Below are 15,032 nucleotides of genomic sequence, written 5' to 3'. Positions count from 1 at the left end.
CTTTCCCTTTAGCAAAAAAAAGAAGAAAAAAAAGATCACGGATAGGAAGAAGGCAAGAAGTATATGACAAGGCTTGTGCCAGCTGTATTAATTATATGTGCTATATGATTCATAGATCTATTATTATAACATTTTGCTGGGATATTTGGTACCAGTTGATTGCAATATGGGACATACAGTGGATGATGTTAATAAATGGCAGCGAGAACAACAGTTGACAATTTGTGTAAAATGAGCTATTATACTGCCTCACTCTGTTATAAGCGATGTTTTACAGATAAGGTAAGGGCCACCATACGAGATTCTTTTAAACCTAAGTCATTTCCCAACCATTTTAAATACTGAAATTACTTTAAATGTTTATAATGGCTATGCACTGTCTGATGCAAAGTCTAATGTCTTTGACTAATTAACAAGGTTGTCTTTTGCAGTCACAAGTTGAGAACTGCTCAAGTTTGTCACAGGTTTTTTGTTCTAGGAATCAGAAAACTGATTCTAAAGCACTCGGTATTGAAGCAGGGGTGTCAAATACCCTGCACCAGATCTGGACTGCAAGGCTCCTCACTGCCTGGATCAGGCATAGGGCATGGGGCTGCAGTAGTGGGGATGGTGATAGAGTAGCAGTGGGGACTCTGGGACTGGCAGTGGTAGGGCGAGTGGCCACAGGACAAGTGGGCTTGTATCTACACAGCTCTGGCCCACCCTCCTGCCACCAATGGCCATGCCCACCAGGGCCCAGGATTCTGCAGTAGGCCACTTCCCTCTGCCCCCCAACTTCCTATTGCAGGCTGGAAGAGGTGGCTTTGTAGGCCACTGGCCTGCAGGTCAGCTCTTTCAGACCCTTGCCTTAAAAGTACAAGGTTAATTTTAAGCATATGACTAGATCCATTTTTCTTTACTGGAGTCACTCACAATCTTGAAAGTTGGCATTTTAAAGCACCTTATCATCAGGAATCCTGGTTCTCTCCGAATTAAGAAAATCCAATTTTTGGTTAAAAAAAGTTACCCCAAATCCACATTTTTCCATGATTAAAATAAAACACTGCTATATCTATTTTAGATATATATCTAGATATCTATATCTATCATAGATCTATCTATCTTTATTACTGGTGTTTCATTTAAATAATGGATTTGGATTTACTTTTTTTTTTAAACTGAAAATTAGGGATTTTTTTTTTTAAAATCAGAGAAAGCCAGGATCCCTGCTTATAATGTAAATACACTTCTAAGCACCTTTTAAGGACCCTAGAAAAAAGAACTAGTGATGATAATAAAAATGGCTAGATGGCCTCAAGCTACAATGGAAAAAAATACTAAGTATTCTAAAATGAGCTACATTTAAAAACTAATTGTTAATTTAGTTTAAGAAAGAAAACTACAGCTGAATCTCTTTCATATTTACTATTTCACTACATTAGTTACTATACATGTGTATGATGTGAGCATCTTCAACTGGAATATGAATACCTCTCAGCAGTATATGTAATAGTGTTGATATGACATCATTTTGTAAACTCTACCATTGCTGTGGTAAATCTTTGAACATACCTGTCTGAAGGGTATAAAATGTACAAATACTATAAAGAATTGTTTATGTATCAGCTGCAGCATGTAAACCTGACATCCAATATACACATTTATGGATCACAGAAAATGCAAGCTTTTAGTAGGCTCTTATGGTATAATTTTATACTCCATCTATAAACAAGCATAGAAGATATTCCACAGGGTCACAAAAATGGAGTGATATATAGTAGTGTGTGTAAATTTTTCATTTCAGTGCTGTTTTAACTATGAACAGAATAAATTTATCTTGCTTTTTTTAAGTGAACGTCTATGTATAGCATATGCCTCAGTCTTTTTTTCCCTCACAAGTGTTACTTGAAAAGAATCCTTTTGGAGAGTTAAAAAATAGTGAAGCAATGCATGAACTGAATCTGTCAATTTACAACTTGCCTGAAATATTTACTTGCAATTCTTTATTATAAGCTAGAAAAAATGTCCCAAGTACTATAGAACAAAACTTTTACAGCTGGTCCAGGGAATGAAGAGTCACATGCCTGAACAGTCCTTGAAGTTCTTTGAATGCATTGTCCATTTGCACATTTTGTTATTAGTGTGTTTGCATCCTATGACTTGAGGCTGCAGGGCAGCATTATCCATTCAGCCTCTGCGTGGAGACTGCTTTGCCATTCATTCTTTCAGGCTATAAATGTGCAAAGTCAGAGGGCATAAACAGTTTTGTCCTTTATAGATAAACTACATTTTGGTGTTCAACATTCAAAGTGTTGAGAAACTCTTCTACCCTCTGCATGAAGTTTTAGGGAAAATATGGAAACGTGCATCTCAAATGGCACTCTGAAATGACCTCTGACAGGAATCTGGGGACTGTATCTAGATACAGAACCAGGGAGGGAGAGCCAGCAATTATGGACTACTTCTTTCCAATTTGGCTTGCTAAGTTGATACCTATCCAAAATGTCATATCCCATGATGGTTGCAACAGGAAGAATGTTGCCATTGGTGCAACTGGGGGACCCATGACAGTCAAAAGTACTAGGCTGAGATCCTGCGACAGGATTAGATTTATGATAGGCACAAACACAGTAGTTGGACTCTTTGAAAATATTAACACAATTGAGCAGGAAAAAAGGATGGTTTGAGTGCTAAGACCTTTGTTCGATGCACCTTGACTAAGTTCCTTCTCCTCTGATGCTAAATCCACCAATCATGGGGGTCTGGCCAGCTATAATTCTATGATTTTGGGACCAATGCTCACCCAGGTGTGTGTACCTCCCCAGCCAGACAGCAGTCTCTGTAGTCATGTGGACACTTCTTCATTTAGACTGCATGTGGCACAGGAGTGCAAGCTGTGCACAAGTGCTCAAAACAGCAGTTACATGGCTAGGTAAGTACCATTTGAGTGTGCGAAGTGAAACACTTTGACCTATAATGTCTGGGTGCTGAAAATGTTTTTCTTGTACTCAGAGGCTCATGATCTGACAAGAGGGACCTGACAGTGGGCAAAACTGTGAGATCTGAAAAAAGATTTGTTTTTGCATTGGAAGGATTGGATCTGAATTTTAGGATCAGGCCAATAAGGTTCTAGAACCTGTTCTGGGATATATAAGCCACCGCTGCTGTGCATCTTAAGACCACCCTGATAAACATGAGTCTTTAAAATGGAGTGAGACTCAACTTCTGGATTCCAACTTTAAAGCACAGATTTGGGAATACATCAGGAAAGAGAAATACCATCACATCAGCGGGCTGTCCAGGTCAGAGTACACTGAGGTGTGCTGCCATAACTTTTAGCACTTTGTTGAACATCCTTGGAGCAAATCAAAGTCCTACTGGTAAAACTGTGTATTGATTTGCACCTACCACAAATCTCAGGTATGTCCCATGTAATGGTATGAGATACCTGGAAATGCATATCCTCAAGTTCAAGAGATGTGAAAAAGTTGCTTGAGTCCAGGAAGTGAATAATCAAGTATAAATCAAGCAGGACTATAAATTATGAGCTTCTGAGATTCAACACGTCACATACCCTCCTTTCCTTCTTAGGAATTAGAAAGTTAAGAGCTGTAAAACCTTCTTTTCTAGTAAGGGTGAAGGATTGGTGATGTCTCATCCATATCCAGTTTTGGCCACTGAAATTAAAGAACATTTGAAAGAAAACAAATTGGATAGAGGAGAACAAAAAAAAAAAAAAAAAGGATCGAAAGGATTAAAGGTTTAAAAAACATGACTTAAAAGGTTGAAAAAATGGGATTGTTTAGCCCAGGGAAGAGAAAACTAAAGAGGGAACTGATAATAGTCTTCCAATGCCTGATGGGTGGTTATAAAGAAGATGGAGATAGATTAGTCTCTGTGCACACAGAGAGCAAGACCAGAAATAATGGTTTTAAATTGCAACAAGGTTAGATATTATACAGACCTTTTTCACTAGAAGGGTGGTAAACACTGGAACAGGTTACCATGGGAAGCTGTGGAATCTCCATTCCTCAAAATTAAAAGCAGGATAGATAAGTTCTTGGTTGGAATGCTTTTGAAAAAAAATGATCCCTGCCTTGAGTCAGAGCTGTACTAGATGACCCCCAGAGATTGCTTCCAGCCCTATTTCTCTATGAGTCTGTGACTTCTATCATACACAAAATAAAAAAAAGAAATAGGGCTTTTGATATAGAAGGACCATTTGAGAAAGGTTCCTGAAGAAGGAAGTGGAGGGAGTTGTCAGGTGAAACAACATACAAGAACACATGTGCCTGACGTAGGCAAGATGAGTCCCAAAGGGTTCCTGTATCGTGTGGGCTGCTTCAGCTTTCTCAGTAGTCCAAATGATCTGGGTGATCAGGGCACATTAATCTATGGAAGCATTATCTTTTTTTAAGGGCCTAGACAACTAGTGGTAGAAAAAGGATTGTGTGACCACAATTGACAGACTATAAGTGTGCTACTTGCTGTGGTTTTTTTTATGTACCAGAGTGCATGTGACAAGGGAGGGGCACATGAAGGCATCAACTATTCTGATGCTGAACAACTCTGCTCCCTTGAAGGGTCTTTCACAGTGGTCTGTACTCCCCAGCAGAAACTGGATCCCTGTGGCCACACTGGGTGTCAGGTGACCTTTGCTATTTCTGGGAAATTATACCCAGTGAAACTAAGGTTTCTTGCAAGCTAGTTTTAGCCACTGTTTAACCCTCTGCCATCAAGAAAGCAAAATTCTTTTTCCATGTCTAGTGACACCCTGTCCAGGAAGGAAGCTAGCTTATCACACACTAGAAAGTTGAGCCTGTGACTGACACAAGCTAGTGACTGTAAATTGTGACCTTATAGAAAAGCTTGCCTTATGGATGAATAAATCCTGTTTCTATGACTCTGTCTTTGGGAATCATACAATTTGGAGGCAAATTCTCACTAACAACTACCCCGTGCAGAGGGGATGGCACTGGACAGGTTTAGAAGTACTCTTGCACTTTGGATGAGACCTGGTTCTTCTTACTCAGGTTCCTTGAAATGTAGGTTGTTATGGTTTGTGTTTGCCAGGCCACTCTAGCTAGATAGATGATCAAGTAGTTCTTTCCCTCAAAACGTCCACTGGCCTCAATATGGTGCAGGTGCTTACCAATAGTGCACTATATACAATGAATCACTAAAAGGAATAGTTAATGGCCACTCCATATAAAAAAGCAAACAGCCAAACCCATAGCTCTCCATTAAGATTTGGAGCTTTAGAGAAACTATTTAAACTTATCTAGGATAACTTCATCTCTTCTCTTGGGCTGTTCCATCAACTAGGCAGAAGGTCACACTTGGTGCATCTACATATTAAATTAGTGTGATGCAATAAACTCTGGTGCAGTTTACACCAGTTTATTGCTCCTGGGCAAAGCATTTACATGTGTACCTGGGACCCCAGAATGCTAAGCTGGGGTGGGAGGGGATCTGGGCGGTCAGCCAACCAGCCCAGAACTGCTCTGCCCTGGCTCAACATGCTGGAAAGGGGCTGGCTGGGGCATGAGGGCACTACAAGGGTAGTGGTTGGAGCCTCCGGAGGCATGAACACCACATGCCTCCGGAGGCTGGGGGGGGCACAGCAACTGCCCACAGGCAGTGGCAGCGGGGAGCTCCCACAGGTAGCCACAGTGGTGACGGCAGCAGGGGCAGGCCCAGCGGGGAGCTCCTGCGGGCGGCTGCAGCAGTGCTGATGGCAGGGGAGGGGGACACTGCTGGCAGTGTCGACAATGGAGGGGAGGGGGAGGTGGCAAACAGAAACCACATGCAGGTGCCACCAGCAGCGTCACCAGCACTTTTTGCAGGGGTGTACCGCCAAGCTCAGGGAGTGCATGTGCACCCGTATGCACTCCCTATGCATCGCCATTGGGCTGGGGCATGAGGCTGGCTGCAGCACGAAGTGCCAGGCTAGCCAGCAGGTTCTAGACACTATCTACACATGCACTGCAATGGAGTAAATAACTCTGTCTCAGGATAGTACTTGTATTGGGCAGTAATCACCTACAGCCAAGTTAATTAATTTCCTGTGACCTAATAGCTCCGCACATGTAGATGAAGATGCTTTACTGCAAGAGTGAATTAAACAACTCCACAGTAAGCATCTCATGTAGATGCCCCCACTGAGGGTGAAGTAGAGCCAAACACATAAGGAGGAGTTCCAGTGGGCCTTCTAGGTACCTATATATGAGCAGGGAGGCTGTTCTGAGACACCGTAATTTCAATGTGTCGGAGCAGACTCAATTATTTGAGTCTTCTGAGGCACGGAAATTACCAGGCTCCAGCAGCTTCCTGCATCTCATTTATCAGCATTCCCACACTTCAAAATGGTGGCAGGGTTACTTTATCTAAAGCTTGTTTATAAACTTTAAATAAAACACCCCTGCTGCCATTTTGAGGTGCAGGGATGGTGATACATGAGATGCTCAGGGCACTTTAATTAGGGAGGCTCTTGGAGCCACTCTAATTCAAGCCCTCTGTCCCACTCCTGGAGCTTGTGTATAAACACCCTCAGAGTCAAGATCTCCAGCATGCAGGATATGTATTTTTCTGGGACACAGTTATCCCATGGCCTGCTCCTGCATTACAACCTGGAATGGAAGGGGAAAAGCCACAAGGACACACAAACAGAGCAGTTCCTGTATTTATAAAAGATATTACACTTTTCCAGGGTTACTGCTTGTAAGTTAACAAGGAAGGATTTCAGATTAATGCAACCGCAAAGAAATACAAAAGATTTATTACAAAAGCAACCTGGTTTATTGTTAATATAATATATGTATGTACTGCCAAAATGGTTCACTGAAGTAATGAACTCAATGCCTACAGGATAAGCCATCTTTGTAAGTCCATGTAACTTGCATCTTCTCCTATCATGTATATTCAGCCTTTAATTACATACTAACTCATTACAGTTTTCTGTACGACTCCTAACTGCCCTATGACCCCTGACACTGCAACCCAAATAACATTGTTTTAAAGTAGGTTTGAAAAGTGTCATATGAAACAGGCAGTAATTTACATTTCATAATGAGATATTTTCAGCTCAGATTTCATTTAAATATGTAGCACTACAGGTCTCACATCTTCATGAATAACATTTAGTACTTACTGCATACAGCTTTGATTCTTACCAAAAATCCTTTTGTTTTGGGGTTTCTTACTAGAGTTAAACCAAGGTTCATCTCTTCTTTTATCTCGGTAACATTTGGAATGCTGGTTAGACCTAAAAAAAAGTGATGAAACGATAGCAAAATATTAAATCATTATATTGTCCTCACTTACCGAATTGGAAGCTTCTAACTGAGTGGGGTTTTAGAAATCTTTTGAACCTCCATAAAAGGTTCTCAGGCTAAACAAAAGAAAGCTAACCGGTGTGAAAAATTTGGCTAGATTAGCATTTTTATTTAGAGTGTGTGTTCTAAAAAGTAAAAGGCAATTCAATAAGCCAAGATCCCCACCCCCCACAACAGCTGTACAACAACACGAATCTTTTTACTGGATTCAGGGGGCGCCTTTTATGTTTACACTACATAGGATTTCAGGTCTCTTTAAACAGGTATCAAGTCCTAGTCTCAAATACTTCAGATAGAAAATATCGGGTAATAGAGAGATTCAGGATAGGAAAAGTATGTTTACACAATTAACCCTGTCGCAGGGCACTAAAGTGTATCTGCTTCTTTAAGGGCAGAAGCAGCCTAGCAAAGAAGCCCTGCAGGCTAGGCAGAGCTCCACAGCTGCAGATTGCCTGAGTATAGGGTGGCCATCATAGAGGACACTCCGGTTTTCTGCTACTCTGTCCTCTATTGATACAAAACCGGACGCCTTTATGTTCTCTATTTTTCTCTTCTTGCCTTTATGTCCTCTATTTCTCTTCAAGAGAAAAACAGAGGACATAAAGGCATCCGGTTTCGTATCAATAAAGAACAGAGAACAACCGGACTGTCCTCTATGATGGCCACCCTACCTGAGTAACAGTTTAAAGTAATTAGCTGGCACCTGCAGGTGGTCAGCTGACTGGAAGAAGGCAGAGTCCAGGGAACATGGCAGGGCTCAGGGCAGGCTTCTCTTCCTCTCTGACAACTGCCAAGAATAGGAGCTGCACACAAGAGCTACCCAAGCTACCTATGCTGCCTGCTTTGCTTCCTCCAAGCACGGTAAGACTCTAGGAGCTCAAAAGGCACCCAGGGCTAAGTGCTATCCTAAGGGTGGAAGCTTGCCCTCTTAAAGGGGCAAAGTGCTTCCCTCATGGTTGTTGTTACGTTATAGCCCAGGGGCTTATGTCTGTGTTTTTGTTTGTGCTGGGGGTTTGGGATGAGGCTATTAGGGGAAGTGGATGCCTCATTAGTGCCCAGAGCAGGGCACACAACTGTGTAGAGCCCAGTGCCAGGGGGAGCATGCCTGCTGGAGGGCTGGAGAGCCAGAGAGTCTGGTGGCAAGAGGAGATGGATGAGTGCTAGTTTCTTGCACAATGAGACACTAAATCGGAATCCCCAAGCACAACTGCAATACAAATAATAACTACTACTACAAATACTATTACAACAAATGACTACTACAACAATTAACAAAAGATACATCTAGATCTGATGCAAATGCCTTAAGGAAAAGTGGGAAAAGAGTTATGAGTAGGAATACAGAATTACATGAAAGCACTAGCAAGTAATGGCAAAGTTGTACAGTTCTAGAAGCTAAAGGTATCTTGGGAATGTATTAATTTATAAAGTTCTTAACTTCAGGAGATTCAGTATAGCTCTGCTTATGGTATATTATTGCCTAATTTGAGTTGACCCAATAATTTGGCTGGGTACAGAAGAGAGGTTAAATGGATTATCCCAACTTGGTGTTAATTACAACTTACTTTGCAAATTTAGTTTTTCACATGTGGTTTGAGATGAGTCAACAGGACATCTGTATATATCTCCCATTCTATTAGCTGGATATCCACTCCAAGGTGAGCCAACAAGCAACCTAAAACAAAGGGAAAGTGATTCTTTCCTTGCTTTCTGAGAAAAAAAAAGTATGCTTATTTGAAGGTAAATTGAAAATTAAATGAAAGATTCAGAGGGCCTCTTGGTACTGAACTAAATGGGTTCTTAGGGGTGTTTGTAGGAGTAAGTGGAAGAACTCTGTTTACAGGTATCCTAAAGCTGTGCTTTGTTCTGACAATATATATCATATGAGAGAACCCTACTGGAGAACAGAGTAGATATATAGGAATTAAATGGTAAAACATCCAGGAGATTTTTAAACCTATTGTGTTATTATAATACATATGACAAAGCCAAAAGAAATGTAGCCAAGGTATTAATACTTATTGATACATTAGTTAATAATACAAATTGTGAACTGGGACACGTGGTGCATTTGACTGGAAGCAAAATACCCCTAAAGGTTAGTCAGGTAACACGTTTCGAGGATTCCTTTAGGTTAGCCTTTAATTGATGGGAGACCGTTCACTCACTAGCTACACAGTGGCTGTATCTACACATGCACTTAACTGCAGCTTAGACTAATTAGCTGGAGAGTAAAGCATCACCATTTACACATGTAATGCTATTAGGGTGTAGTAAATAATTAATGCTACAGTAAGATAGTACAGTCAGGGACAAAACTAATTTTATAGTGGGATAATTAACTGTGATTATATGCATGTATAAATGCTGACTATGGGCATAAATTGTGCCCAGTCAGCTCAACCAGCAGGGGGCCAGACTCCTGTCTGCCACCCAGCCACACAGCTCCACACTTTTAGTACCCTTGTCTTGCAGGCAGCCCTTCCTGCCTGATGCCACTACCTGGAGCCCAGGGCTTGTGTAGATGCTGTGCCCCAGAGTAGTTTACTCCAGCTCAAACTGCTCCAGAGTTTATTGCTTTGAATTAATTGCATATGTAGATGCATCCAATGGAAGAATTACTGCTGTCTGAGCTTGAACTGTGCTGCCATATCTTGAACACAGTAAGTCAGAAAGAAACTAGCGGAGGTGATGATAACAGATCACGTAGTTATTTAAAACTGAACAGGAACTTGTAAGTTATCAAACATTCCAGAGTTTATTATCCTCTGATTCACATCCTTTCATTTGAGGAAGTAAAACACTTTACAGACAATACTCTATTAATTCCCAAATGCCCAAACATTTTTTGGTAATGAACACAATCTTTCCACTTTACTCAATTCTCAAGACAGCAACCACATAACAAGTGTGTTGCACCATACAACAGTTTAGGATAGGATGTAAAAGTCAATTCAATAAAATTGAAAATGCAGGGGAAATATAATTAAGAAGTACTGTTTCCATGGAAATGAAAGGTAATATCTCAATGCCTGTATTATGAAACTACTGAATGAAATATTAAAAAGGAAAACCCTTTTGTTTATATCTTTAAATATCCATGTTTCTGTTTATAGATTAACTTGACACAGTAACTGTAAACAGTCTGCAGGCTTGCAGCCTGGATCAATTAGCCAATAATGAAGGGAAGCTGGCTGGCTGATAGGAAAGAGAGAGCCAGGAAGAGGAAGCGAGGAGGAAAGAACCTGAAGAGGTCATGGTCATGTGGAGAGTGAGGACTCCTCCAAGGAAGAAGGAAGATTTTGGGATGAAAACTAATCTATGCCTGTGGGTGCCCATTCTGGATTGTTTTATGCTTTCTGCTGAGCTCTGTGGTGCAAATTAACCCTGGGCTTTGAGCTTGTATTACTGGGTCCAGAGAGGGACTGCATTGCTGTGACCAGGTTAAAGGTCTATTTATTTTGTATTACTTATGTTTTTGGCTAAGCCCTGTGGAGCAGAAGAACCCTGGCATTAGATCCTGTGCTGCTGAGCCTGGAGAGAAACTATGTGGCTGGGACCAGATTAAAGTAGTGGTTTAGAGTTCAAGGATTGACTTGTGCCTGGGTGAGCTAGGCTAATGCAGATCTCACTATAGTAACCAATATTTACATGGAGTGGTAATAAGAAGATTAAAAATAGTTATGATAAACACATCCTTATAATTGGAGGTGTAAATGGGCACTTGAATGCCCCGAGCAGCAGCCACCCATGGGCCAGTCAATGCCATTACTTGTGTGCCCCCTCCCCACATCCCTCCCTCAGGACTGGTGCCCTGGTTGCTCCCTTCTGTTATGTTACTGAAGTTCAACTGGAAATTATAACCTTTCTAAACAAATAAAAACCCAACAACTGTGTGTTCCTTAAAAAAATTACAGCAATGATATTTTCTGTTAAATTAGGACATTTTTAGACAGCCCTTTCTATATACACCTTACATTTCCAAACCTACGTTGACAAACATTTTATAGGACTCTAAAGCCAAGCTGGTAAAATATATCTAGCTTAATGCATAAGGAAGTGTTTCATGGTTACTTTTTTCTCGGAAGAGGTTTAATACTTTCACGTACACCTTTGAATATATTTAATCTCAATTAAGTATAAAATAACCCTGTTTCATTTTGCCATCACTACTGAGTTAGCAAAAATGTAACAAAACTTTAAAATGCAACTATGCTTTTTCTCTGTGGAGAGTTTTAAAAATAAATACCTCCTTCTCAATTACCTTGTTGGAAAATAGTCATTACACAGGCAACTGAAACAGGATTTTATGTCCTTTTAGCAATTCTAAACCTGTAATTCAGGAGTTATAAATATATCCCTGTAAAATCCTACGCTATGCTAGTGTCACTCATCTACATCATTAGCTTGCCTTCAACTTATGTAGGTTGCAGCTCTGAAATGGCCACTGTTTCTAACCATGGGCTTTTTCAGTGGCTAGGGACAGACATTCAAAAAGCTGGAGCCTGAATTGATACAGTCTTTAGAGGTTAGTCTAACCTGCAGAGTGTGAACCAGTTTACAAGTGGATAGACATTCAGCACATGCCTGCAGTGGCTCAGGCCAGAAGCCCAGGGTCACTAGAGCAGCCCTCCCTTCTACAGGGAAGCTGAGCTGAGAAGGGATGGGCATGGCCACTCCCCGCTGTGCAGTCACGTACTCGCACTCTACCGGAGTGGAGGGAGCCCCATTCCCTGCTTCTCCTCAGAGTCTAGTGTGAGGCTTCTAAGCACGCTCACTAGGGCCGTGCTGGTGCCTGGGTACATGTACAAACCAGATAAGTCCCAAAATTGTAGCTAGGCAAAACCCCATAATTATCAGGTATTAGACCAGCAATTCTCAGCCAGGGATCCTTTGAAATCTTTTCAAGGATGCTGTGGGGTACAATACAATGTTAGCACTGTTAGATGTGTAAACATGGGCTACTTACAGAAGTGTAAAAAAATTAAAAAGAAAAAGTGCTTTACTTTAAACTTGATGCATCCCAGCGCCGAGCCCAGTACATGCCCAGAAGAGGCTCAATCCATAGGTTGAATCAGCTATTTGATAAAAGTGCCAAAAAGCCCTGCTAAAGCGTACAATCTATACAGACACTGTGGAATTGGGTTGAGTTCTTTGCAACAGAAGAACTGCTCTATTTATTTTTCTATAGTCAAAAAACAAGTGCAACTAAAAGCTGACATTTTATGGGGGTGTCTCAAGTCCATTGAGGGGTGTTCAAGTATAAAAAGCTTGAGAACCACACATGCATTTACTCTGGTGTAAATTAAGCCAGAGTAAGGGTTTTCAGGCATGTGTCTACACATGAAAGGATTAAGAAGATCTTCACTCAGTTCCCTGCACCCCTCCAACGGGCCCCTGCTACCACTGGGTACCACTGGCTGCTAACTCAGGGGCTGGCAGGGAGCACTGGGTGAGGAGATGGCTGTCTCCTAGTCTCAGGGGGCTCCGTGCTGCTGGGGTGGGGACAATGCCCCCTGCCCTAGCAGCAGGAAGCTCCTGGCCCTGGCTCCCTGATCAGCGGCACAGGACTGGGAAAGAGCTGCAGAGGTGGGGTGGATCCCAGCCCCCTGCCCCGATCTTCTGGTTGGGCAGCTAGCAGCTACCTCACTCCACTGGCAGATCAGGGACAGGGCTTGGACCTTCCCACGACCGGCACAGTTCCCAGCCAGCCCCGGGCTGTGTCGGGAAGTCTGCATGTGCAGCTACTGTTTTTGTCATATGAAAGAAGAAAAACATTCTGGCCTGTATTAATTGTATCTCCAGACACACATGAGTAAGTGCATAAATAATGAGAGTACAACTTCAGATAGGGCTTTACAATGTGGCTGCACATACCCATGCTATGCTTCTCTGGATACTCCGACCCAGGTGCTAATCATTGGGGCTTTTTTCAGTATAAAATTAGCCTTAGAAAGCACAGAAATGATAAATCATATTTTGGTCAAACTATATGGATAAGCCTTATGGTTATATTTTGCCATATCTAGGTTTTACTTGCTTTTAATTTTAGAAAAGTTTGTGCCAGCTACAGAAGTTTCTCAGTAAAAACCTGAGATGACAATGACAAAGTAATACATCCTTAAGTACAGCTAGATGCTGAGTCGTGTCTAACATCATGACAGCTCAAAAATGTATTAACCCATTTTCTAATACTGATTTATTTTCCCTGTGTTGATAAGTCCAAGGTGTTTTAAAAGAGACAGATGGTGGTGCAGAGGTTTGTGGCCTTGGAGGAACCAATTAGCTCCCATGGCAGACTAGTAACAAGGAAGTGGGGCAGACTAGCAATCCTTTCACCTCAGACAATTGCTGATAACCAATAGTCTGAGAATCACGGATTAAAACAGTGGCTTGTTAATATAGATATTAGACTGATTGGGAATCAATTGTCTAAGTGCTGAGATCTTTACTGAATGTTTTCATTTTGCTTGTTTCTTGCTCTGTCAGTTTTGTGTGAATAAAAAAAATATTTTGTGCATTGCAAATGTCTTATTTAGACATAACTCGTCATTACAGGATGACTCCAATGCAGCCTAGATATTTAATTACAGTAACTTGTGTGACAAAGCTACAGCAATATGTGGGTTATTTCCAAGATCCACTGGGATTGTTTTCTTTATTTAATATTAATTAGATTGTCATGTGGATGTTTAAATGAACTTTATTTTTGGGAAATGTAGAAAAAGCATACAAATATGTACAGGCTGCATGCCATGTGGTATTTAAACTATTTAGAGAGCATCAACTTGAAATCTAATTGGTTCCAAAAGATAAATTCAGTTCTAGCTCTTAAGTATGTCCCCGAGTCTACTTTTCAGTAGGCCCACATAAAGAAGAACTGATTATGGGGTTCCAGCTAGAACATGGGTCTGTCCATAGCACAGCAGTGTTGGCTATTGCAGCAGACTGCTATTTCACATTATGCACCTAAATAGCATTTATGCAACCTTGTAACTTAAGTCTTTGGCATTTGCACAGAGTTTTTGATTCTATTTCATCCTATGGTGAAACAGAAAAGAGTGCCCTGCACATGGAGCTGCTGGGAGCCAAACAAAGGAAGAAGTTTCAGCTCAGTAGCCTAGAGGCTAGGGAAATATCTTCCAGACTTATCTCTTTATAATGTATTTACCCAAATACAAGATAACCTTGGATTTAAGACAACCCCCAATAACTAGACTCTATACAAGAAAAAATAATAAATTTTATTAAAATGTTCCATGTATGGAATCTAATTGTTGGAGGATCATCTTAAATTCATCCCCCCCGACTACTGCAGATGGTCTACTGAGGTGAAAAGGGGGGCAGTAATAGGGCAGGCACTAGTGGGGGCAGTGGATTAGCCTTCCTGTCCTTGCCTACATCATCATGTATCTTGAAAACAGATTATTTAGATTTTGGGCCCAGACATAGATTATCTTAATTTACAACTTCACCCTCACCTTTCCTGGTCCTCTCTTTATTTGTACAGCTGAAGAATTTTTTGCTATTTAAAAAAAAAAAAGTCTTTCCACCTTGATTTTGAAAGGGGCATGCTTAGAGGAAAGGCCCCTTTTGCTGCTAAGTTATTTGAGTCTTTTTGTTATTACGTTAAATCAAGTCATGTGAAACTGTTTGGTGTCATTGGATATTGACCTGTTTGTGGGGGAGCAGATTTTGAGGACTCCTCAGTCCTGTATG

The 15,032-nt window shown here is 41.2% G+C and overlaps 1 protein-coding gene across 1 annotated transcript in view; it reads right to left on the bottom strand.

The window, feature by feature from the left end:
• The window catches only part of ITGA2 (integrin subunit alpha 2), a 105,127-nt gene that overhangs the window by 58,007 nt on the left and 32,088 nt on the right, over window positions 1–15,032 (bottom strand). Inside the window, exons 3-4 of the mRNA XM_014527898.2 lie at window positions 8,879–8,988; window positions 7,152–7,243 (exon numbers count right to left, since the gene is read on the bottom strand). Of these exons, the coding sequence (XP_014383384.1) occupies window positions 7,152–7,243; window positions 8,879–8,988 (202 nt within the window). The remainder of the gene's footprint in view (window positions 1–7,151; window positions 7,244–8,878; window positions 8,989–15,032) is intronic.

This window comes from Alligator sinensis, unplaced genomic scaffold, assembly GCF_000455745.1.
Source record: "Alligator sinensis unplaced genomic scaffold, ASM45574v1 scaffold573_1, whole genome shotgun sequence".
Taxonomy (NCBI): domain Eukaryota; kingdom Metazoa; phylum Chordata; order Crocodylia; family Alligatoridae; genus Alligator; species Alligator sinensis.
Note: the sequence above shows the minus strand (reverse complement) of the source record. Positions and strands in the feature narration are given on the sequence as shown.